Raw genomic sequence first — 26,886 nt, 5'->3', positions numbered from 1 at the left:
GTCACGAGGCCAAGAGAGGCGCTGCAGGCGATGTGGTATCAAATGCACTCGCGTTGGTCGGCTGCCATTGCCCATTAACGCCAAATTACACCGCAATGTCCTAACGGATACGATCGTCATACGTCTCAAAAGGTTTCTGCAGTTGTTTCACGCTGCTGCTCTCAGTCGTTAAGTGGAGGCCGCCGTCGCTGCGTTGTCCGTTGTGAAAGGTAATGCCTCAAATTTGGTATTCCCACCACACTCTTGACACTGTGGATCTCGGTATATTCAATTCCCTGATGATTTCGGAAATCGAATGTCCCGTGCGTCTAGCTTCGACTCCCATTCCGCGTTCAAAGCCTGTTAATTCCCGTCGTGTGGCCATAATCACATCGGAGACCTTTTCACATGAATCATCTTAGTACAAATGGCAGCTCCGCCAATGTACTGCTCTTTTATACCTTGTGGCCTTGCCGCAGTGGTAACACCGAAGTTAAGCGCTGTCGGGCTGAGCTAGCACTTGGATGGGTGACCATCCGGTCTGCCGAGCGCTGTTGGCAAGCGGAGTGCACTCAGCCCTTCTGAGGCAAACTGAGGAGGTACTTGATTGAGAAGTAGCAGCTCTGGTCTCGTAAACTGACATACGTCCGGGAGAGTGGTGTGCTTACCACACGCCCCTCCATATCCGCATCCAGTGTCGCCTGTGGGTGAGGATGACACGGCGGCCGGTCGGTACCGTTGGGCCTTCCAAGGCCTGTTCGGTCGGAATTTAGTTTAGTGTTTTTAGTACGTGATATTATCGCCATCCGCATACATGCGTATCTCTATTCCATGAATTTTGTCACCTGAGTGTCAATATTCCTCAAAATGCAAATGACTATACCTGAGCAATTGAAGAATTATTATCAAATGACATTAATGATTTTCAATTTACAATACAATCACGTCAAACACGTTGAGGAATATTGCATCTACTGCAGATGTACTTGACTTTAGCTGTGGCGGCCGCGCGGGATTAGCCGAGCGGTCTGAGGCGCTGCAGTCATGGACTGTGCGGCTGGTCCCGGCGGAGGTTCGAGTCCTCCCTCGGGCATGGGTGTAAGTGTTTGTCCTAAGGATAATTTAGTTTAAGTAGTGTGTAAGCTTAGGGACTGATGACCTTAGCAGTTAAGTCCCATAAGATTTCACACCCATTTTTTTTAGCTGTGGCAGCTTGAAAATATAACGAAAATAACACATAATGCACAACAACGATGTTAATTATTAAAAAGGGCTACGCTACTTTGATGACTCACTCATTCGTTTCATCCATTTACACTGCATTTCTGAGTTTCAACCTGACAACAAAAAAATCTCTGCCACCAGCTACAAGTTAGAAACTGCGCACTTTGACCCAATGAATAAAGCATATTACCCATGGCAAAATAGTACACTGTACTTCGCGCTCTGGCACTAAGCGGCTTCAATGAAGCGCATCGAGTGAGAAACGTTGCGCGCTTAGGTTAAAAGCTGTACTTTTCAGAAGGTCATAAATGTATCCTGTCATAATTATGGCCCAAATTTTTGTGCGAGGTCGATTGCTGGTGCTGATATCTTGCTAGTGTGTTTTTTTTCTCCTTATTATGAAACCAACTTGCTGATGTTTCCTTGTAAGAATACAACTGAAATATGCGCAATCTGTGATGTCCTGACTTAAGTTGTACAATGAAAACTTATTGAAACAAGTCAGAAATAATGGTGAGTCAAAAACAAATGCTTAATCACCTATACAATCAATATTTATTCGGAATTTGAGGAAGTTCTTATTTTCAAGCGAATTCAAAGTTTTGTCGGTGGTAATGTATCGAGATATACAGATGAGCCAAAACATTATGACGACCGCCCACCGCGAGACTGAATGCCACCTGATGATGATACAGCGACTTGACGCAGTAAGGAAACTATACATGGTATTAAAAAAAAGTATCGAATATTTCAAGAAACGATAGTATCCACCAGTACAAGATGGAGAAATCCAATAAACGTGGGCTCTGAAATGTATAGCTTAAGAGCTACTAGCACTTGTTCATCTTCGATAACAAATTTAATCTAACTCTTTGGTTTCCGTATTTTGAGAGGCAGTAATGTGGACGAAAACAAGAAAAAGTAGTCTAGTAATCATAGGCACTAAAATGCATGCCTTAAGAGCTATGAGCATTTGTCCAATGAAAAGATGTTTCCCAATAGCGAAGACAAATAAATGCCTTTAAGGTAAACATTTTAGATGCCATGTTATTTGGATTTTTTGGTCTTCTTTTGGTGGGGAATACCGCTTCTCAAAATACTCGACACTTTTTTTAACACCTTCTACAAGCGGAACGGAGCTGAATGGGGATCATTCTAGGGAGGACATGGGCCGTAACTGGAGAAATCTACTGACATAAACGACTTTGAATGGAATTACATTCTCCTTGGTCTCCAAAATGATTCTTGTTAACATTTCATTATCATGCGTTTCGGGTATCCCCATCATCAGATCTATATGAGACATATAAAACAAGGAACTAAATTTAGAAAAATATAGATTTTAACAACGCTGTGGACTGACACTTGTACCTGTTCAAAGCAGTTCTCTGTCCTACGTCACCACCTATTATATTCCGGCAGACCATCAGTGCCCAAACTGGCGTAAGCAGTACGAAATTGCACAAAGTAAGTAATTTTACTAGTAGATGGCGTTTTTAGCAGTATGCATTTCATTACAGGCTACACTACTTTATGACGGGGCTTATTCAAACTTGAATTATTTGACTGATGGGAAATAGTGTTGTTGTACATAAAAGAATATAATTTTTTGCATTATATAAGAGACAGTCAAATATTTCTCGTTGGAGAGCGTTGCTGCAGCATATATGCATCGTAGCGTGACTCCAATGTGGGTATATAAGCACCGCAAGCGTTTAATGTGGCATTAGTCTCTTTCCGACGAGCGTGCGGTAAATGCGGAAACGTGAACTGTGGCGACGTTATTACCATCCAAACAACGGAAGACATCCATCAGGTAGAGAAGAATGTGTCTGGAGGAGCATGTCTGTCAAAAACTTTGGTTGTGGAATGGTGCTGCTGCTTCATGATAAGCGGCCGCGGTGGCCGAGTGGTTCTAGGCGCTTCAGTCCGGAACCGCGCTACTGCTACGGTCGCAGGTTCGAATCCTGCCTGGGGCATGGATGTGTGTGACGTCCTTAGGTTAGTTAGGTTTAAGTAGTTCTAAGTTCTAGGGGACTGATGACCTCAGATGTTAAGTCCCATATTGCTCAGAACCATTGTAACCATTTGAGCTTCATGATAACAAATGTTCCCATATCGCAAATATCGTGCCACAATTCAATGGGAGACACTCGAGAACCCATCCTACAGCCCTGATCTTTCCCCCACTCGATTATCACGCCTACCGTCCCTTAAAAAAGGCCTTGAAATGTCGAAGATCGCTGTCCGACGAGGTTGTACAGCAGGCAGTTATAGACTTCTTCACGCAGCAGCATGGTGTTTTACCAAACAGGGAGCTTCACGTGGTGCGTCGGCAGTTTGATTTCCTCAATGCTTACAGAGATTTTGTCTGCTTGGCATACCGATTCTGGACTATACGGTTTTCGAACGGAAACTTTTTGATCCTCCCTTATACAGGAAGCAGTTGGGGTTATCCTGAAACGCATATTGATGAGATATAACTTATACTGCTGAGCAAGTCGAGTGTACTCTAATTGTTAAAGATTGTCGCTGATCCCCTAAAAACGACAAAGGAGATAAAATAAACTACTTTTATGAAGGACAGATCGAAATTACTCGATGTATGGAAATGAGGATCTTCGAAACGACGAAGCTGGTCGGCTGTTTGCTTGATATTGTCGTGAGCGTCTAAGGAATGATTGAAGGACGATGAAACCACGAGTAGGCAGGTTTTGTACGTCCACGCTATCACAGAGCTTGTAGGTCAAATGCTTGCCTGCTCTGTAAAACAGGAGACGCAGCGATTTGTGTCATGCGTGTTCCCCACAGTCATTTAATGAACAAAGTAAGAGCATATGGACTATCAGACCAATTGTGTGATTGGATTGAAGAGTTCCTAGATAACAGAACGCAGCATGTCATTCTCAATGGAGAGAAGTCTTCCGAAGAAAGAGTGATTTCAGGTGTGCCGCAGGGGAGTGTCGTAGGACCCTCGGTATTCACACTATACATAAATGACCTTGTGGATGACATCGGAAGTTCACTGAGGCTTTTTGCGGATGATGCTGTAGTATATCGAGAGGTTGTAACAATGGAAAATTGTACTAAAATGCAGGAGGATATGCAGTGAACTGACGCATGGTGCAGGGAATGGCAATAGAATCTCAATGTAGACAAGTGTAATGTGCTGCGAATACATAGAAAGAAAGATCTCTTATCATTTAGCTACAATACAGCAGGTCAGCAAGTGGAAGCAGTTAATTCCATAAATTATCTGGGAGTACGCATTAGGAGTGGTTTAAAATGGAATCATCATATGAAGTTGATCGTCGGTAAAGCAGATCCCAGACTGAGATTCATTGGAAGAATCCTAAGGAAATGCAGTCCGAAAACAAAGGAAGAAGGTAACAGTACACTTGTTCACCCACTGCTTGAATACTGCTCACCGGTGTGGGATCCCAACCAGATAGAGTTGATAGAATAGATAGAGAAGATCCAACGGAGAGCAGCGCGCTTCGTTATAGGATCATTTAGCAATCGCGAAAGCGTTACGGAGATGATAGATGAACTCCAGTGGAAGACTCTGCAAGAGAGACGCTCAGTAGCTCGGACAAACACACACACCCATGCCCGAGGGAGGGCTCGAACCTCAGCCGGGATCAGCCGCACAGTCCATGACTGCTGCGCCTCAGGCCGCTCGGCTAATCCCGCGCATCGCCGAGGAGTCAAGCAGTATATTGCTCCCTCCTAAGTATATCTCGCGAAGAGACCATGAGGATAAAATCAGAGAGATTAGAGCCCACACAGAGGCATACCAACAATCTTTCTTTCCACGACCAATACGAGACTGGAATAGAAGGGAGAACCGATAGAGGTACTCAAGGTACCCTCCGCCACACACCGTCAGGTGGCTTGCGGGGTATGGATGTAGATGCAGATGTAGATATTTCTCACGACACAGCACAATGCTCCGGCAGGCACGAGTGTTTCGGAGCACATCGTTCAGCGTACATTCTTTGTAGCAGACAGTCACTGTGTGTTCTCGTGGTGATCTAACGACATTGTCGGTTACGACTATAATGCTATAGTGGGCACGGGATCATTGACATTGAATTGTAGATCATGGAAATGTGTCGCCTGGTTGGATCAGGTCCTTGCCCGTGTCCAGATATGCCGTCTTCGTTGCGAGCAACTGCTCGAAAAATGCACCGCACCGCGGAACCAGACCGATGGAGACCCATGTGGGACATTCACCAGGGCTGCGTTTCATATGAGCTGTGGTGGTAATCGAGGACACCATGACACCTGTAGACCACGTGGACATTATTGTGGACCACGTACATTTCTTCATGCTTGTTGTCTTCCCCGACGTCCATGGCATGGTGTGCGCTGATATGAAACTTCCTGGCAGATTAAAACTGTGTGCCAGACCGAGACTCAAACTCGTGACCTTTGCGATAGGCAAATACTCCTCTGTGATACTGATAGGGGGGAGACTGTGTCAGTAACTAAGCCACTGAAGACGGAGAACTCTCATGGATACGATGGAGTGCCTAGCAGAATATTAAAGCATTGTGCTGCTAATGTTAGCTCTGTATTTAGCCATATTTGTAATTTTTCATTAAGCATGGTCAGTTTCCTGAACGATTCGGCCACTTTATAAAAAGAGTGAAAGGGATAATGTAGAGAGCTTTAAACCTATTTCTATGCCACCAATGTTTACCAAAGTTACTGATAAGGCTCTGTATGTAAGGATAACTGCTCGTTTTATTTCAAATAATTTGTCATTAAATCTATAGTTTGGCTTTAGAAGTGGTTTAACGACTGAAACTGCTATATTCTCTTTGCTCTGTGATGTACCGCATGGATTGAACAGAAGGTTTCGAACGCTATGCATCTTTTTTGACTTAACTAAAGCGTATGATTGTGTTGATCCCAAAGTATTGCTGTAGAAGTTGGACCATTATGGAATACGGGGAGTAGCTCACTCACAATTGATCCACCTCTTGCTTTAACAATAGACAGCAAATGGCCATTATTCATAGTGTTGAGAATTGCTGTAATGTGGTGTCCTAGTAGGGTACGGTGAAATTGGGGCGGGGGGGGGGGGGCGGTGCCCCAGGGATCAGTGCTGGGGCCACTCCTGTTCCTTATTATTTATGTGATTGATATGCCCTGTAGTATTACAGGTAATTCTAAAATATTTACGATTGCTGATGACGCTAGCATTGTAGTGAAGAATGATGTGTGCAACGTAGGCTCTGTTTCAAAAAGTGCACTTCATGTCTGTTAGGAAATAAACTAACACTAAAACACGGTAAGACAAACTTTTTTTGCAGTTTCTAACACACAATTCAACAAAACACAACGTTGTAATTACACAGAATGAGCATATGGTTAGTGAAACTAAATAGCTCAATTTTCTAGGTGTTTAGATAGATAGTAAATTGTCGCGGGAAGCCCACGTTCAGGATCTTGTTCAAATACTTAATGCTGCCATTTTTACTATTCGAATGGTATCTGAAGCAAGTGATAGTTCGACAGAAAAAGTAGTCTACTTTGCTTGTTTTCATTCCTTATGTCGTATGGTATTATATTTTGGGGTAACTCTCCCCATTCTAAAATGATATTTTTGGCTCAGAAACGGGCAGTTCGGGCAATAAGTGGTGTAAGTTCGCGAACCTCTTGTCGACCCCTATTCACTAGTCTGCGTATTCTGGCATTTTCCTCTCAATGTATGTATTCTTTACTGTCGTTTCTTGTTAACAATAGCAATTTATTCCCAAGAATTAGCAGCTTTCACTCAGTTAATAGTAGGCATAAATAAAATCTGCATTTGGATCGCACTTCCTTAACTCTTGTGCAGAAAGATGTGCAGTATACTGCTGCATCCTTTTCAATAAGCTACCACAAGAACTCAAAAATCTTAGCAGTAATCCACGCACTTTCAAATCGAAAGTGAAGAGTTTCCTCGTGGGTCATTCCTCCTATTCTGTTGAGGATTTCCTTGAAAAGTTAAGCTGATTCCCATGTTATGTTGTTGACTGCATTTACATAGACTTATGGCTTGCCTTTATTCGGGATCATAAATATTTTATTTTATCTGTTATTAATTTTACGTTGTAATTTCATGTACTGACACGTTCCATAACCTTGGAGATTTGCTCCTCAATTTGGTCCTGCGGAACTAGACGTGTGAAATAAATAGAAATAAACAACTGTGTAGAGTGTCTCTCCTAAGAGTCGTTTGGCACATTTTTGCTTGTGTTACAGCAGAGGTTTGCAACTTAGTTTTTGCGCTGTGTAGCAAGAGTCAACTGAAACGAACGAATACAATTCGTCGTACATTTCATACGAGACTGGAAAATGTGTCTGTTTGTCGTTATCAACAAAATGCTGCCATCAGCATTTTACAGGTGTCTCAGCAAGAACTTAAATTTAGTTTTAGCATTGTGTAGATGGCATCAGTGCAAACAAATGCTGTTCATCATACATTTCGTACGACGCCCATCGTCTAAAGGTGACGTCTGTTTCTTGTTACTTCCCGTTCAATAGAGAGGTACAGAGTTAGTCTATTACGATATCCGCTAAACGATATTTACCAACACGAACAGCAAAACACGTTTGCATGCTCTATGGTGAAAGCCGGCATGCAGCGAGGCGTGTGCCTGCACACAATACAGACGTAGTAAACAAATCTATACAAACATGACAAATAAAAAGGGGCATACTGTTCAATCGAATATCGCACTAGACTAATCTGGCACCTTTCTATCGAATAGGGACATGAAACCCCACTTAAAAAAGGAGGCTGTTTCAAACGAGAAACAAACCGACGTTATCTGTTTACGCCGAGGTTCGTATGAGATGTATGATAGTCGACATTTGTTCGGGCTGATTCCATCTACACACTGCAAAAAGGAAATTACAAGTATTTACCGAAACACCACAAACATTGCGCCACGTAACTATTATGAAGACATCCAGCAGAACTGTTAAGGGTCTAGACGAAGTTCCTTCTGCCTTTTTCGTTTTGTCTGATGTAATAACAACGCTACGACGAATGTAATTCACCACAAACACGATCCAGTGGCACAGTGTGTTGAGAAAACAAAACGTCTGGCTAATGAAGAAAATCTATTAACGGAAGTTATGAACTAGGAAAGAGACATGGGCCACGATTTACAGGCTAAAAATATTACTATGACACTGTAAAGTGTGGACACGAGGGGAAGCATAATTTAAATGCAAACATCGTAGTTTAGGCTTTACCGTGACTGTTATTGACATTCAATGAAAGAACAAGTTCACTGTTACCAGTCACTGTTTATTTATCTCCACAACGCGTTTAGAAGATTTAAACCTCCATCATCAGGTGGATATACATTTGTTAGTATGACTTTTGTGTGTGTGTGTGTGTGTGTGTGTGTTGTGTTACGAATTTTTGGAGGAACTTGTGGCACTGTCTAGTGGAAAAACAAAACACTATTTCCGAACATGGTTTCGGGTTTCTTTTGACAAAAACGTATATCAAACGGTAAAAACAAAATAAGTGAAATAGGGTACCTCCAGGTGTCACAGGTTCCCCTCACGGTCGTAACACATCACATGTATGCTGTCACATTTTGTAAACAAATATGGCGTCCGGAAACTATTAGATGCAAGGATCGTATAGCAGAAGAGGAAACATTATAACGAAGTACAAAGAATATACGTCGGAACAAAATTATTACAGAATACATTTTAAAGGATTGTGGAGATGTTTGTTTTGAGGTGTCGAATACATGCATTGGAATAAATATTTCAGGTGGAATATAAATCCGATTTTGACAAGTGAAAACTTCTTGTATAAATGAGTAAGAAGTTTTGGTGAGTTTAACTTCAACGTCAGGAAATATTGCATCACCATTTGTCTATAGACTGTAAATTGGTTATGGCTCTTGTGTAGAGAGACATAATCGATTCATCAAGTTTAACCACAACAAACAGCACATGTACATGTAGCTGCAGGGAAATATGAGTGAGCCAACAGTATGCAATGATTACTCTGAAAGGGCCGTGTTGGATTGTGAACTATCAAACTGATTGAAGTGCCATAAATAATAGTGGAATAGTTGGAAATATTTAGGACGCCTTACAATCGTGATTCATGGCTGTTCATACAGACATGCAAGTAAATAGTGTAATGGATTTCTAATCACTTCAAACGGATGTAATGTCAAGCGAACGCCAGGATTTACAAATCACAGCAATTTGAATTCGAGCCTCAAAGTATGAAGGAAGAGATTTTTAGTGACGTTACCGTTGTCTTTCGAATTTAACATTGTGACTGTATACAATAAATAGTTTTGCTATCACTGAATCCATAATGAAGAGGTACAACTCCACGACTGATTCTGGTATATGTGGTTCACCAATGATAGCAGCTTGCCACCAATTATCTACATACGACAAATCAGTACACATATATTTGAGTAATAAGTATGTTTTGTTTATAAAATCTGAATTAAAAAGAGAGTGTGGCTCCGCAATGACGTGACCATTCCTCGCAATGAGATTTTCACTCTACAGCGGAGTGTTCGCTGATATGAAACTTGGTGGCAGATTAAAACTGTGTGCCGGACACAGACTCGAACTCGGAACCTGTGCCTTTTGCGGGCAAGTGCTCTACCAACTTTTTTTTTTCACTTTTAGTTCGTTATTGTTCGTTTTATTTGTTCGGTGCGGACGTCCCATGATGTTTGTTCAAGTTCATCGCTGATCCATTTACTCAGTTTTTTTTTTATTACCAAGGGCAGCTAATCCTCTGCCTGAGCACAGCGAACTACCTTGCCGGCAACAAACTGAGCTCCCCAAGCACGACTCACGATCTGTGCTCCCAGCTTCAATTCAGCCAGGTTCGCAGAACAGCTTGTGTGAAGTTTGGAAGGTAGGAGACGAGGTGCTGGTAGAAATGAAGCTGTGAGCACGAATGGTGGGTCGTGCTTGGGTAGCTCAGTTGGTAGAGCACTTGCCCGCGAAAAGCAAACGTCCCGAGTTCGAGTCTCGGTCCGGCACACAGTTTTAATCTGGCAGGAAGTTTCATTCCTCGCAAGTTAATCTTGTCTTCCAAGAAGCGAGATATGAACAGATTATTGAGCAATGACAAGTTTGCATGTTTGGTATCTAGAGCTGATTATAACAAAAACGATCGTGCCAAGCATGGTCATGCACGTTGAAAGCTTCTAAGTACTGCCCAAGATTACTATTTCTTACACAATAATGTGATTCCTTTTGTTGTTTACATAGTATCAGTAAGCAAGAACGCCGTGGCAGACTGTCCTCAACCCTTTCTATCATTGTAACCCAAAGAAAATGTGTAACACGCTCAGAAGTAGTTGGACATATTAAAATAATAAAGAGTTGTTGAGCGCGCGTTATGATCGCCACGTCACCCATAATACAGTGTTGTTCTTTGTAAGCAATATTCTGCTCGCGAATAAACACAAACATCTGTTAAAGATGTTTTGCGATATTTTGTGTACATAACTTCAAGACAAACTAACGACGTTCTGAGTGAGAATGTTATCATAATGGTTTTATAATCTTTAATGACTGCATGATATCGGCTTGTTGAATTGTTGCTGTGTGTTGGCCTCTAAAAGTAAATTTACCAGACAACAAAGCAAAGAATTGTGCTGTATATTAAACGTAATAGTAATAAATGTAGCACATACATATAATCAGTATGGTGTTACTAACTACAAAGTTTATCTCATTAAAAGTTATTTCAATATCTTAAATGTAAAGCAAGGTATGTTAACATTAAATGATAAGAAAAACATAATAATGAGATAAGATACCTTAGCGCCATGTTTTCGACAGTCAAGTTAACGTATTCACCATCCTGAGACGAGTTTAATGAGCACAATGAGCTGATTTCTGTGGTTTCCGTGCCGGAAGGCGCTGCAAAAAATTAAGCGAAACATATAAAAAGAATTATTACAAAGGACCATATTCTACGTCCGCACTGATAAAAGAATTAGAAACAGTCTTTAATGATTGTATTTTTTACGTGCGATGATAAATTATGTGGATATTAAGTTATTTGCAAGTAAAAATTTCAGAACATTTAGAGGAAAGTGAAAGTAGAGGTGAACGAATTTACCTTCTTTCTTCATTAGTATGTCATGTCTAGGAACAACTAAACGGTCCATGTTGACCTCAGAATCAAGAATATCCTTCCCTTCATCACCCAGTCTCCGCACAAGCATCTGAAATTGAAAAGAAACTTTTAATGTAGCTCTTAATTATAGTTTTTGCAAACTTATTCACCGTATGAAGGAAGAATACAGCTGGCCTAAGGTACTCTTTGGGCGGGTTTGTGACAATGACCTTTTCCTTGAAAATGCTTCAGGAATATCTATGCTGTAAAACAAAAAACTCTTTAGCTATCATTATCCTTATCCTCGACTACATGCACCAAAATAATAAGATATGAATGGTGGCATCTGAGGCTTTCAAATTGCTTGCTGGTCTTAAGTGAAAATAATCCTCAAATATCCATCAAACACAAGTTATTGTTCCCGGGTGGATAAGGACTTCATTGGTTCTAAGTACATGTAACAACAACTAAACTGACTCCAATCTAATTTTGCTTAGTGTTACAATTTTTAGGTTACGTGGGCAAGATTAAACTTGACATGTTATACAAGGAGCGTAGTCCCTCTCAAGGAACACTATGAAGTTCTAGATAGAATAAATGTAGTTGATTTCTTTGTTTTTCTTGCTAAAGATACTTCGAAGGTATTTCGCAGTTTTGTGGGGCCCGACGCCACATCTGTCGGTGCCTCGGTGGCTTAGTGTGCACCGCGAGGGGTAGCCGTGCGGTCTCAGGCGTCTTGTCACGGTCCACGCGGCTCCACCCCCGTCGGAGGTTTGAGTCCTCCCTCGGGCATGGGTGTTTGTTGTCCATAGCGCAAGTTAGTTTAAGTTAGATTAAGTAGTGTGTAAGCTTAGGGACCGATGGCCTAAGCAGTATGGTCCCATAAGATCTTACCACAAATTAATAAATATTGCTTAGTGTGCGGGGAATACTAGAGGGTGTCACTTGAACAGAATTAAAATATAGACCCTAATTGTAGGGGTGCTCTTGGAGTTTCTGCAGGGGGAGATTCAGTGCACCTGATAACCGAAACTTTTAATCCAATACGAAAGTAGTTAAGTATGCCGAAATTGTTGCAATCGGAAACCTTCGTTTTTTCGTACGACTCACGCTTAAAACATTCCACACAAAAACTCCTTAACGTTCTCGTAGACAATTTTCCCTTTACCTAGATAGCGTGAAAAGCAGTCTTCTCTTTCTGGTGCCTTTGTCTCGGACTGGCTCAAGTTTGGCATGGTTACTAACGGATTAACGGATGCTTAAGTTAGGGGTCTCCCCCACGAACCGCGGACCTTGCCGTTGGTGGGGAGGCTTACGTGCCTCAGCGATACAGATAGCCGTACCGTAGGTGCAACCACAACGGAGGGGTATCTGTTGAGAGGCCAGACAAACGTATGGTTCCTGAAGAGGGGGAGCAGCCTTTTCAATAGTTGCAGGGGCAACAGTCTGGATGATTGACTGATCTGGCCTTCTAACACTAATCAAAACGGCCTTGCTGTACTGGTACTGCGAACGGCTGAAAGCAAGGGGAAACTACAGCCGTAATTTTTCCCGAGGGCATCCGGCTTTACTGTATGGCTAAATGATGATGACGTCCTCTTGGGTAAAATATTCCGGAGGTAAAATAGTCCCCCATTCGGATCTCCGGGCGGGGACTACTAGGAGGACGTTGTTATTAGGAGAACGAAAACTGACGTTCTACGGATCGGATCGTGGACTGTCAGATCCCTTAATCGGGCAGGTAGGTTAGAAAATTTAAAAAGGGCAATGCATAGGTTAAAGTTAGATATAGTGGGAAGTAGTGAAGTTCGATGGCAGGAGGAACAAGACTTCTGGTCAGGTGAATAAAGGGTTATAAATACAAAAACAAATAGTGGTAATGCGAGAGTAGGTTTAATAATGAATAGGAAAATAGGGATGCGGGTAAGTTACTATAAACAGCATAGTGAACGCCTTATTGTGGCCAAGATAGATACGAAGCCCACGCCTACCACAGTAGTACAAGTTTATACGCCAACTAGCTCCGCAAATGCCGAAGAGGTTGATGAAATGTATAATGAGATAAAAGAAATCATTCAGATAGTGAGGGGAGACGAAAATTTAATAGTCATGGGTGACTGGAACTCGATGGTAGGAAAAGGAAGAGAAGGAAACGTAGTAGGTGAATATGGAATGGGGGTAAGGAATGAAAGAGGAATCCGCCTGGTAGAATTTTGCACAGAGCATAACTTAATCATAGCTAACACTTGGTTCAAGAATCATAAAAGGAGGCTGAACACATGGAAGAAGCCTGGAGATACTAGAAGATAACAGATAGATTATATAATGGTAAGACAGAGATTCAGGAACTAGGTTTTAAATTGTAAGACGTTCCCAGGGGCAGATGTGGACTCTGACCACAATTTATTGGTTATGAACTGTAGATTAAAACTGAAGAAACTGAAAAAAGGATGGAATTTGAGGAGATGAGACCTGGATAAACTGAAAGAAACAGAGGTTGTAGAGAGCTTCAGGGAGAGCATTAGGGAACGATTGACTAGAATGGGGGAAAGAAATACAGTAGAAGAAGAATGGGTAGCTCTGAGAGATGAAATGGTGAAGGTAGCATAGAATCAAGTAGGTAAAAAGACGAGGGCTAATAGAAATCCTTGGGTAACAGAAGAGATATTGAAATTAATTGATGAGAGGAGAAAATATAAAAATGCAGTAAATGAAGCAGGCTAAAAGGAATACAAACGTCTCGAAAATTAGATCGACAGGAAGTGCAAAATGGCTAAGCAGGGATGGTTAGAGGACAAATGTAAGGATGTAGAGGCTTATCTCACTAGGGGTAAGATAGATACTGCCTACAGGAAAATTAAAGAGACCTTTGGAGAAAAGAGAACCACTTGCATGAATATCAAGAGCTCAGATGGAAACCCAGTTCTAAGCAAAGAAGGGAAAGCAGAAAGGTGGAAGGAGTATATAGAGGGTCTACACAAGAGCGATGTACTTGAGGACAATATTATAGAAATGGAAGAGAATGTAGATGAAGATGAAATAGGAGATATGATACTGCGCGTAGAGTTTGACAAAGCACTGAAAGACATATGTCGACACAAGTCCCCGGGAGTAGACAACATTCCATTAGAACTACTGACAGACTTGGGTGAGCCAGGCCTAACAAAACTCTACCATCTAGTGAGCAAGATGTATGAGACAGGCGAAATACCCTCAGACTTCAAGAAGAATATAATAATTCCAATCCTAAAGAAAGCAGGTGTTGACAGATGTGGAAATTACCGAATTACCAGTTTAATAAGCCACGGCTGCAAAATACTATCACGAATTCTTTACAGACGAATGGAAAAACTATTAGAGGCCGACCTCGGGGAAGATCAGTTTGGATTCCGTAGAAATGTTGGAACACGTGAGGCAATACTGACCCTACGACTTATCTTAGAAAATAGATTAAGGAACGTGAAACCTACGTTTCTAGCATTTGTAGACTTAGAGAAAGCTTTTGAAAATGTTGACTGGAATACGCTCTTTCAAGTTCTGAAGGTGGCAAGTGTAAAATACAGGGAGCGAAGGGCTATTTACGATTTGTACAGAAACCAGATGGCAGATCCGAGTCGGAGGGCATGGAAGGGAAGCAGTGGTTGGGAAGGGAGAGAGACAGGGTTGTAGCCTATCCCCGATGTTATTCAATCTGTATAGTGAGCAAGCAGTAAAGGAAAGAAAAGAAAAATCCGGAGTAGGTATTAAAATCCATGGAGAAGCAATACAAATTTTGAGGTTCGCCGATGACATTGTAATTCTGTCAGAGACAGCAAAGGACCTGGAAGAGCAGCTGAACGGAAAGGCCAATGTCTTGAAAGGAGGATATAAGATGAACATCAACAAAAGCAAAACGAGGATAATGGAATGTAGTGGAATTAAATCGGGTGATGCTGCTAGAATTAAATTAGAAAATGAAACGCTTAAAGTAGTAAATGGGTTTTGCTATTTGGGGACCAAAATAACTGATGATGGTCGAAGTACAGAGGATATAAAATGTAGACTGACAATGGCAAGGAAAGCGTTTCTGAAGAAGAGAAATTTGTTAACATCGAGTATAGATTTAAGTCTCAGGAAGTCGTTTCTGAAAGTATTTGTATGGAATGTAGCAATGTATGGAAGTGAAACGTGGACGATAAATAATTTAGACAAGAAGATAATAGAAGCTTTTGAAATGTGGTGCTACAGAAGAATGCTGAAGATTAGATGGGTAAATCACATAACTAATGAGGAGGTATTAAAAAATGGCTCTGAGCACTATGGGACTTAATTGCTGAGGTCATCAGTCCCCTAGAACTTAGAACTACTTAAATCTAAGGACATCACACATATCCATGCCCGAGGCAGGATTCGAACCTGCGACCGTAGCGGTCGCGCGGTTCCAAACTGTAGCGCTAGAACCGCTCGGCCGCATTGGCGGGCGAGGAGGTATTAAATAGAATTGGAGAGAAGAGAAATTTGTGGCACAACTTGACTAGAAGAAGGGATCGTTTGGTAGGGCATATTCTGAGGCATCAAGGGATCACCAATTTAGTATTGGAGGGCAGCGTGGAGCGTAAAAATCGTCGAGGGAGACCAAGAGATGTATACCCTAAACAGTTTCAGAAGGATGCAGGTTGCAATAGGTACTGGGAGATGAAGAAGCTTGCACAGGATAGAGTAGCATGGAGAGCTGAATCAAACCAGTCTCTTGACTGAAGACCACAACAACAATGAGTTAGGTGTTCTGGGATGTTCTTACTATCGCTACCTCGTTAGCTCCCCCTCCCCCTCCCCCCCCCCCCCCGTGTGCCCCAATTCTCTGCGTATAGAATTATGTGAAAATGAGCAAAAGTTTTCCATTTATTTGCGAATCGTATAAATGAGGCGTGATTTGGGTACCAGCCCGGTATTCACCTGGTGGATATGGGAAACCGCCTAAAAACCACCTATAGGCTGGTGGGCACAATGTCCCTCGTCGTTAATCCGTCGTGCGGATTCGATCCCGAGCCAGCGCACCTCCCTGCCCCCGTAGCGACACTTTAACACGCACAGCTATTCAGGCGGATATCGTAAAAAAAAGCGTCTTACAGAGTCGTCGATACGTTATCAACCGTAACAACGGTCACACTTATAATACACTGTCTAAAAAGGAAGAGTTATTTTCATACCTCATGTACCGGGTGATCAAAAAGTCAGTATAAAGTTGAAAACTGAATAAATCATGGAATAATGTAGATAGAGAGGTACAAATTGACACACATGCTTGAAATGACATGGGGTTTTATTAGAACCAAAAAATACAAAAGTTCAAAAAATCTCCGACAGATGGCGCTTCATCTGATCAGAATAGTAATAATAAGAATAACAAAGTAAGACAAAGCAAAGATGATGTTCTTTACAGGAAATGCTCAATATGTCCACCATCATTCCTCAACAATAGCTGTAGTCGAGGAATAATTTTGTGAACAGCACTGTAAAGCATGTCCGGAATTATTGTGAGGCATTGGCGTCGGATGTTGTCTTTCAGGGTCCCTAGAGATGTCGGTCGATCACGGTACACTTGCTACTTCAGGTAACCCCAAAGCCAACAATCGCACAGACTGAGGTCTGGGGACCTGGGAGGCCAAGCATGACGAAAGTGGCGGCTGAGCACACGATCATCACCAAACGACGCGTGCGAGAGATCTTTCACGCGTCTAGCAATACTTTGTTTCTTTTTTTTTGGTTCTAATAAAATCCCATGTCATTCCAAGCATGTGTGTCAATTTTTACCTCTCTATCTACATTATTCCATTTTTTATTAAGTTTTCAAATTTATACTGACTTTTTCATCAAGAGGAATTGCTTTTTTTGTGTTAGAAACAGTCCCAAAGCTTCTGTTACCGAAGGCAGCGTTTTAGGAGACATCTAACGAAGTTTGGTTACTTTGTGGCACCCAAAAATAACTGTTTTGACTCTATAAGACTTGGTTCAAAAATGGTTCAAATGGCTCTGAGCACTATGGGACTTAACGTCTGAGGTCATCAGTCGCCCAGAACTTAGAACTACTTAAACCTAACTAACCTAAGGACATCACACACATCCATGCCCGAGGCAGGATTCGAACCTGCGACCGTAGCGGTCGCGCGGTTCCAGACTGTAGCGCCTAGAACCGCTCGGCCACTCCGGCCGGCTAGAAGACTTTTAAGACTGATTTACGTGATTGAATTTTATTAACTTCTGACACTGTGGACTCTTCATAGAAACTATAAAGTTATAGACAGAATAAATGTAGTTGATTTCCTTGTCATTCTTGCTAATCATACTTTGAAAGTGTTTCGCAGTTGTGTGGAACCCGGCGCCATATCTGCTGGTGCCTCAGTGGCTTAGTGTGTGGAGAATACATCAGACCATAAAGTGCAGTATCTGGACGGAGGCTGTCAGAGCCAGAGGCAGGTGCTGTGTTAGTTTGAAGTGTTTGTGCAACTGTGGCAAGATAATCATGTCTGGAAAACATACTGGCCACTCTAGTTGAGCGATGTCGTTATCCTGAAGGAAGTCATTCACAAGATGTACACGATGGGGACGCGAATTGTCGTCCTTGAAGACGAATGCCTCGCCAGTATGCTGCCGATATGGTTGCACTGTCGGTCTGTGGATGGCATTCACGTGTCGTACAGCCGTTACGATGCCTTACATGAGCACCAGCGGCGTACGTCGGCCCCACATAATGCCACCCCAAAACAGCAGGGAACCTCCACCTTGCTACACTCGCTGGACAGTGTGTCTAAGGCGTTCAGCCTGACCAGGTTGCCTCCATACACGTCTCCGACGATTGTCTGGTTGAAGGCATATGGGACACTCACAGATGAAGAGAACGTGAAGCCAACCCTGAGCGGTCCATTCTGCATGTTGTTGGGCCCATGGTGTCGTGGTTGCAAAGATGGACGACGGGAGTGATGTTGCGCATCATGCAGCCTATTGCGCACAGTTTGAGTCGTAACACGACGTCTTGTGGCTGCACGAAATGCATTGCTCAACACGGTGGCGTTGCTGTCAAGGTTTATCTGAACCATAATCCGTAGTTAGCGGTCATGCACTGCAGCAGTGGCCCTTGGGCGGCCGGAGCGAGGCATGTCGTTGACAATTCCTGTCTCTCTTACATCCTCCATGTCCGAACAACATCGCTTTGGTTCACTTCGAGACTCCTGGACACTTCCCTTGTTGAGATCCCTCCCTGGCACAAAGTAAAAATGCGGACGCGATAGAACCGTGGTTTTGACCGTCTAGGCATGGTTGAACTACAGAAAACATCAGCCGCTACCTCCTTCCTGGTGGAATGACTGGAACTCCATTGCTCATGCATGGTTGTTTACATCTTTGGGAGGGTTTAGTGACATTTCTGAACAGTCAAAAACTGTGTCTGTGATACAGTATTCACAGCCAACGTCTGCGTTCAGGAGTTCTGGGAACCGCGGTGATGGAAAACTTTTTTTGATGTGTGTATATTTTGTATGATCACTAGCACTCGAGAAGTCCGCAACCGAGTGTGTTACGCGGTTAGTTTCAGCAGCGCCAAGTCCATGGATCTAATGTCCCTGCCTGCACTTCTCCTTTTTCCTTCCCACGTAATTATTATCATTGTGCAAGCTGCCTCCATTGAATCATTCATTTATTGTTTTCATAATGCGATTGTAAAAAATGGAGACACAAGAACTTTCAATCAAATCAGTACAGCCATTTTACTTATATTATTTTATCTACATGTGTGGTAAGTATAATGCATAACCTATGGAGCATTGTACGAATGAGGATGATACGGATCATATAAACATGGGTACCAATAATTATTGCGACACACAGCACACGTAACGAACGCCGAATATTTGTACATGCATAGTTTTTCAGTGTGTCTATTGCGAAACAAACTAGGGATACATACGTAAGCGGTTCTCAGTCATCACACAATTTCGCGACGTACCATGGATGTCTGATATTAGAGTTATGTGGAAATGAAATAAGAAAAGAGTACGGGAAGCGAGATTCGATCCACAGACTTATCCTTGGTTATTAGCGGCCATTCCAAGTATATAAGCACGCGTAAAATGTTCAGTCTTGATTTTCCTGAAAAGGCTGAGAATTGCGACTTGCTATTTACATATGTCGAAGTTCTAGGCGTGCCCTAAACAGCCTGTCAATATGAATCAAATCGGTGCGGGCAATTTCTTACGGTCCCCTTGTAAGCCACGGAAAGTGTGGTGACGGGGTTCTAGGACTCAAGTCTCCATTATGCTCGTATAGGTGAACAGCGTCTTTCCCGTGTCTGTAGTGTCGCTCAGAGGACAACCATAAATAAAACCTAGGCATTTCTTTCGGAAACGAATTACAGGTCAAGAGACATGGACGCACATCTCATGCCCGTAAGCTAAAGTTTTTTAAAAATATATTTAAAAAATAGGAATAGGGCACGGTGATAACATGTGCTAAAAGAAGCTCTGGAAACATTGCGATACAGTGATGCAGATACATGATGTCTCATAGACATGTTTGGCTGGTACCTAATTTCCACATACGCTGCCCTTTTCAAGTGACATCAGAACAAAGATACAATAAAAACAATACCGTACGATAGAGTTATTCATATACAGAATGTATATTTGTAAAATGGTGTAGCCGGCCGGAGTGGCCGAGCGGTTCTAGGCGCTACAGTCTGGAACTGCGCGACCGCTACTGTCGCAGGTTCGAATCCTGCCTCGGTCATGGATGTGTGTGATATCCTTAGGTTAGTTAGGTTTAAGTAGTTCTAAGTTCTAGGGGACTGATGACCTCAGATGTTAAGTCCCGTAGTGCTCAGAACCATCTGATTTTTTTGTAAAATGGTGTGGTCACTGGAGGGGAATTCCATTCAGCGAACAATAATACGAATAGTAATTGTTATTACTCTTATATCATCGCAAGCTAAGGATGTCGATAAAATCAATAACGCGAGTCCCTTCTCTCGATCAAGGGCGCCGGTAAAGGCTTATCACTACTCGTCCGCAGCTCGTGGTCGTGCGGTAGCGTTCTCGCTTCCCACGCCCGGGTTCCCGGGTTCGATTCCCGGCGGGACCAGGGATTTTCTCTGCCTCCTGATGACTGGGTGTTGTGTGCTGTCCTTAGGTTAGTTAGTTTCAAGTAGTTCTAGGTGACTGATGACCATAGATGTTAAGTCCCATAGTGCTCAGAGCCATTTTTGATAAACGATAAGTAAGCAGTGAAAAAGAGAACAACACTGGTGTATTTATACGAATGTAGTGCAATGCAGCAGTAGTTTACAGCATTCAAAGCAACAATCGGAACGGAGTGTTTGTCAGTTGATTGAAGGAGATTTGTGTCTGCAAATTTTTGTAACATAATTTGCTTGACGTGTGGTTTTTGCATTGTGATCGTATCGGCAAGATCACTGACAGTGAATGTAAGTATATCTAAAGTTATTGTAACGTAAATCTGAGCTCGTACTACAGTTTTTATGAGTGGTTTTCACAGGAAACCACTGGAGCTGTATGTACTTTTGTAATTAACTTTGCAACTGACGAAGTTTTACAGAATCTTGAAATTTAGCGCTATCTTCAATGCGAGATGCTTTTATTAGTTTCCACAACGAAATCCTGTCTCTGAATCTGGCAGAAAACACAGAGAGACTCTGATCATATGTGAAGTACACCAGCGGCAAGATGCTATCAGTATCTTCAATGCGCGATAACAAATGTCATGTCACTGATGACAATGCCACTAAAGTAGAGTTACTAAACACGGTTTTCCGAAATTTCTTCGCCAAAGTGAAGTAAATACTGCACAACTCTTCTCTAGAACAACTGAAACATGCTAACTTAGTAGTTGATATCCTCAGTGTAGCGAAGCAGCTTAAACCACTTAATAAAGGTAGGATCTCCGGTCCAGATTGTATACCAGTCAGGTTCCTTTCAGAATATGCTGATACAATACCTTCATACTTAGCGATCATACAAAACCACTCGTTCTTCGAAATATCTATACCTAAAGAGTGGAAAGTTGCTTAAGTCACGCCAATACCCGAGAAAGGAAATAGAAATTAGACACCCACATCACCAACGTCGATTTGCAGTAGGACTTTGGAACATATACTGAGTTCGAACGTTATGAATTACCTCGAAGAAAACTATTTATTGACAAATAGTCAGCATCAATTCAGAAAATATCCTTCTTGTGGAACGCAACTAACTCTTTATCCTCATGAATTACTGAGTGCTATCGATGGGCATGTCAAATTTATTCCATATTATTTAAATTTCCAGAAGGCTTTCCACACCATTCCTCACAAGCGTCTTCTAATCAAATTGCTTACCTATGGAGTTTCACCTCAGTTGTGTGACTGGATTCGTGATTTCCCCTAAGAAAGGTCACAGCTCCTAGTAATTGACGAAATGAAATGAAATGATCGTATGGCATTGATGGTCGGGAGTCCCCAGGTAGGGAAATTTGACCGCCGTGTTGCAAGTCTTTTCAGGTGAGACGCCACATTAGGGGGGGGGGGGACTTGTATAGATGATGATGAAATGATGACGAGGACACTCCTCAAGCAGAGAAAATCTCCGAACCGGCCGGGAGTCGAACCCGGACCCACTGCGTGGTAGTCAGACGCTCAGCTAAGGAGGCGGACAGCAATGGACGGAAAGTCATCGAGTAAAACAGAAGAAATATCTGACGTTTCACAAGGAAGTGTTGTAGAGAGACCCTCTGCTGTTTCTGATCTACATAAAAGACATAGGAGACAGTCTGAGCAACCGTGTTAGAGTGTTTGCAGATGATTCAGTCCTTTACCTTCTTGTAAAGTCATGTGATGATCAAAACCAATTGCGAAATGAATTAGACAAGATATCTGTACGCTGCGAAAAGTGGCAATTGATTCTAAGTAACGAACAATGTGAAGTCAGCCACATGAGTGTTAAAAGAAATCCGCTAAATTTCGGTTACACGATAAATCACACAAATCTAATGACTGTAACTTCAACTAAATACTCAGGAATTACAATTACGAATAACTGAAATTGGAACGATCATATAGATAATGTTGTTGGCAAAGTAAACCAAAGACTGCGATTTATTGGCAAAACACTTAGAACGTGCATCAGGTCTACTAAAGAGACTGATTACACCACGCTTGTCTGTCCTCTTCTGGAGTATTGCTGTGGGATCTGCATCAAATGGCACTAACAGGGCAAAGAAGGGTAGCTCGTTTTGTGTTATCGTGGAATAGTGGAAAGAGTGCCACGGACACGATACATGAGTTGTGGTGGCAATCGTTAAAACAAAGACGTTTTTCGTTGCGGCAGGATCTTCTCTTGAAATTTCAATCACAAACTTTCTCATCCGATTGCGAAAATATTCTATTGGCGCCCACTTTCATAGGGAGAAATGATCATCATGGCAAAAAAAGATAAATCACAGCTCGCGCGAAATATTTATGTGCTCGCTTTTCCTCCGAGCAGTTTGATAGTGGAACGGTGAACAAATAGCTTGAAGGTGATTCGATGAACCCTCTGCCAGGCACTTAATTGTGAATTGCAGAGTAATGATGTGGATGTAAACTGACGTAAATTTATTAAATTTTAGGTCGATTTTTGCTTGTTATTTAGGACAATAGTTTGATTTAGGCATAACATGTTCATGGAAGTATCGAGACGTCACCCATATTCTAAAAGTCCGTCTTTTAGAAGAAGAAATTCCGAGTGCTTTGGATGCAGAGATACCTGTGACAGAAAGTGACCATGAGTGTTCTTCTGTGAATGCTCTGCGTCAGGCAAGTACATCAAGAACTTCAGTTGCTTTGCCGGATCCTGAACTACTCACTGAAAATGCAGTTCATGAAGACGTTGATGATGACATTGAAGATGAGCCTGCATTGGTAAGCTCACAAATAAGATAGTTTAAATCGTACAAATTAGCAGCCATGCACGATTTTTCTGAAGATGACTGACAAAATGTTGGTGTAAGCTGCGGCTCTCTCTTGGAAGTGTTTCTGAAATTGTTTCCGCAGGAAATCATACGAGGTTGATAAATGTATGTACCAGTGGTTCCAAAGTGAAACCACTTCCATAAAACAATCGATTGTTTGCTTTTTGAAATTTTTTTGTTGTTTTCGTTGCTTACAATGACAGTAAAGGCTACTTTTGGAAATAAATTTAAAATCATATTTTATTCATGTTGCTGGGACTCAATGTGTTAAAAGAGATTAAGGTCGTAATGTTGCTGAAAAATCATACCCTTAGGGTATAAAAAAGTATGATAACCAAAATTAGAAACTTAAGCAGAGTTAAAAGTAATTTTTAATAAGACAGAAGTGAAGCTGTGAGGGCAGCTCGTCAGCCACGCCTTGGTAGCTCAGCTGGTAAGAGCATTACCCACGGAAGCCAAGATTCAGGGTTCGACAGTTTTAATCTGTCAAGACAGCACATACTCTGTCGCAGAGTGAAAGATTCTTATAGCATTGAAAGAGAGAACTAGGATTTTGAAATTGGAAAACTTCGTTTCATGAATACAGTTTTGGAATAATTCTCGGAACACTGGACATTATGAATTTAAAAAAAAAGATGTAAATCGTTTGTCCCTTGGAAAAAGTACCTATAAAAGGCAACGGTTCCCAAGCACTGGCCCCACAAGTGGTATAGGACAAATGGAATTACAGACTCACGACTGAACCACTACACACTGATTATTTCCATATGGAAAGGGCGAGTGTCATTTTTTAGACACAAGTAATTTTTCACTTTTGCATTATGTTACAGCTTTTCGGGAAACCGTACAGTTACTCGCTGAGTAATGCTCATCAGTTTTGTTCTCGGAGAAGAGTTCTCAGAGTCTGAACCAAATGAATGCGCTCAGATATTTCCTCCAGTAGTGCTGTGCACGGCGTACTGTATGTAGGGACGGTGCGAAAGGTCAACGGATTTACTTTACTGGAAAATTTATTCTTAAGTCCAGGGAGTACTAAATATGTCCATTTCTATTCCCGTTAAGCGGGCTTTTCACGAGTGACTTACGTCACAAGAAGCTATTTCCGAGTCTGAAGTAATTTCTTTTTTGAAGATAACGACCTCAAAGTGACACAAAGTAAAAAAATGCGTCTCATATATCTCAACGGACAGTCTGAGGAAGAAAGAATACAACTCTTTAGTATAAAATGGATCGAATCCCACGGTGAATTAGTACTTAAATACTGTAGATTATTACGTCTAAAAGTTGATGTGTGATTATAGTATGTCAAGCAAAAATTTACCGAAGTGTTTGTAGAGTCTCATAGCTCAAATGTTATTATTGTTCAAAACAACATGGATGTGCACCTACCTGCAGCTCTGATTCTCGTTCGAGAAGTTCCTTCCTGTATTTCTGATTTGTTGCTTTTGCTTCCTTCAGTTTCTCCTCAAGTTCAGAAGCGGCAGAATCCCTCCTGTTCTTTGACATAGGGCGCAGTGTAGCGCGTATGCGTTTGTCAATAGACCCTTGGGGATTCCTTTTCAATTCTATAAGCTGAGACATAGGAAAGCTATTAAAATATTAGTTTTAAAACTAACATGATAATTTCGCTGACAGACGATAATTGATAACAACCTTATCCATTATGTTTGTAATAACCATGATTGTGGTAATGCAGATGAATGTGCATATAAATTCCACCGCAGTCAGAAATATCTACGGTATGATTCAAAATTACGGCAACGACAGACTGCCGTTGACAACACAAGCATTTGTTATCAGTATGGCACGGTAAACTGCTCGACAGAAAAGACAATTCTAGAATTGGTAGAGCACAACATAGTTGTAAGTAGCAGAAAAACAGTGTCTGAAGATGAATCCACAGGATCAGAAATGTCGGCAATAATTTAACATCTTTTAAATGGTCTGGAAAACGGTTGAGTATTCCGTGGTGGTCTTTTTGTGACAAATTTAGCAATTCAACTACTTCTTAATCATGTGCGACTAATGTTTTCCGTAAAATACTGTCATGATTTATGCTCTTGAAACTTTTGCATTTGCGTTTGTACTTGAGCCTACGTAAGTTATTGAGGATTTTTTTCCTTTTGTTAAGTTGAAAGAGTTGTGCTGAAACTCTTCCATTAAAGCTAAGTGTGACATTCGCCTTAGCAGGATGGCTTTGTGTATATTTGGATTCGGTACTCTGACAGTTCGACACAGAGCCTCTGGAGGTAGAGCGAGCGCCTGCCTCTATTCATTTATTGGTGTTCTGTCCTTGCACAGCCCCACTTCCTTTCATCCATCCAGTATGAATGAGAAAACAAGCAAAAAAGAGCAGTTCAAAACTCGCTCCAGCACAGTCAGAGTGTTTGGTAGTCTGGTATGGTTCGATGTTGTGTTACCAACTCAGACTTCTGGGTAGACAATGCTGGGAGCAAAGACGATAACCTGATGGCGTGGTCCAACCACCGTTTTTGAATGTACTGTAGAGGGCAGTTGGTACCTATTCCCCCCACCCAGCGCCTAGTCCAAACATTAGACAGAGGGAGTCGTGTACGGCATTCGGATTCTGGCGGCTGGACAAGGTAAGGTGTTGAGATTTCTGATAAGTGCTCCCTTAATTTGTCATACCCGGGTCCGCGGTCGTTATGTAGCATTTTTGTCAGTTTCAAGTTGTAATTGTAGACTTTGATAGGGGTCATGTTAGCTTTTTACGACCGAGTAGGTTGTAGCATTTTTCTTGTGGAAAAGCGTGTGAATCTTCGTAATTTTAATTAGTTTCCTCTGTGAATTGCACTTTCCTAGTGTGGCCTTCAGCCAACCAAGTTGTCCCTACTCTGTCTCCTTCAACTGTAGAAGGATTATAAAAAGATTACGTGTGTTATAATAAGCACGTTGATGAACAATTTGCGTGTGAAATTTCGTAATTTTAAGAAGTTTTCTTTGTCAATGGTATTTTTGGTATTGTGGCTTTCAGTCCCTTATTATGATAAAATCGCAATAAAATGATGGTCTTTGTTGTAATAAGAACAGTGATATACAACTGGGATGTGAAATATGAATAGTTTTCTTTGTGAATAGAACTAACTTTGGCCCACGATCCAACCACGTGGTGGTTACTTTATAGTTCGTTGTTTTGAAGCCTGAATAAATAACTGCTAGGATTTTATTTCAGTAGTACATGAATGGAAAGTTCATTTTCTTTTAATAACCGCCTTAGGCATATTTTTATGGTCGCTATCGAGATTGGGTTTGCAGATGTAGTATATTTGAGTACAAACCGTCTGAGATCCCGTCATCGGCTCCTGTGTCCCAGAATCTGGTACATGCTTAAGTTCAGTAATTTAGTGGGAATCTACCATTGGATGTTGAAGTAAATAAATGTTTCATTTTGGAACCCATGCATAATTATCGCTTCCTCTCACCGACCAGTATTGTGCAAGGTTAAATGAAACAATGGTCTGTTTGTCTGAATTCAGCTTAAGGAATCACTTTCATCATAAATATTTCTTTGTGCACTGAAAATTAATTGAGAGAAAGTAAACTCTTAGCATGTAAAGTTTGGT

The 26,886-nt window shown here is 41.7% G+C and overlaps 1 protein-coding gene across 1 annotated transcript in view; it reads right to left on the bottom strand.

Moving 5' to 3' along the window:
• Window positions 1-26,886, bottom strand: part of LOC124722209 (gamma-aminobutyric acid type B receptor subunit 2) — a 360,835-nt gene that overhangs the window by 163,584 nt on the left and 170,365 nt on the right. The window contains exons 11-13 of the mRNA XM_047247405.1: window positions 24,692-24,874; window positions 11,333-11,438; window positions 11,028-11,130 (exon numbers count right to left, since the gene is read on the bottom strand). Coding sequence (XP_047103361.1) covers window positions 11,028-11,130; window positions 11,333-11,438; window positions 24,692-24,874 — 392 coding nt within the window. The remainder of the gene's footprint in view (window positions 1-11,027; window positions 11,131-11,332; window positions 11,439-24,691; window positions 24,875-26,886) is intronic.

This window comes from Schistocerca piceifrons, chromosome X (assembly GCF_021461385.2).
Source record: "Schistocerca piceifrons isolate TAMUIC-IGC-003096 chromosome X, iqSchPice1.1, whole genome shotgun sequence".
Taxonomy (NCBI): domain Eukaryota; kingdom Metazoa; phylum Arthropoda; class Insecta; order Orthoptera; family Acrididae; genus Schistocerca; species Schistocerca piceifrons.
The sequence above is the reverse complement of the archived record's forward strand: the minus strand, read 5'-3'. Positions and strand labels throughout refer to the sequence as shown.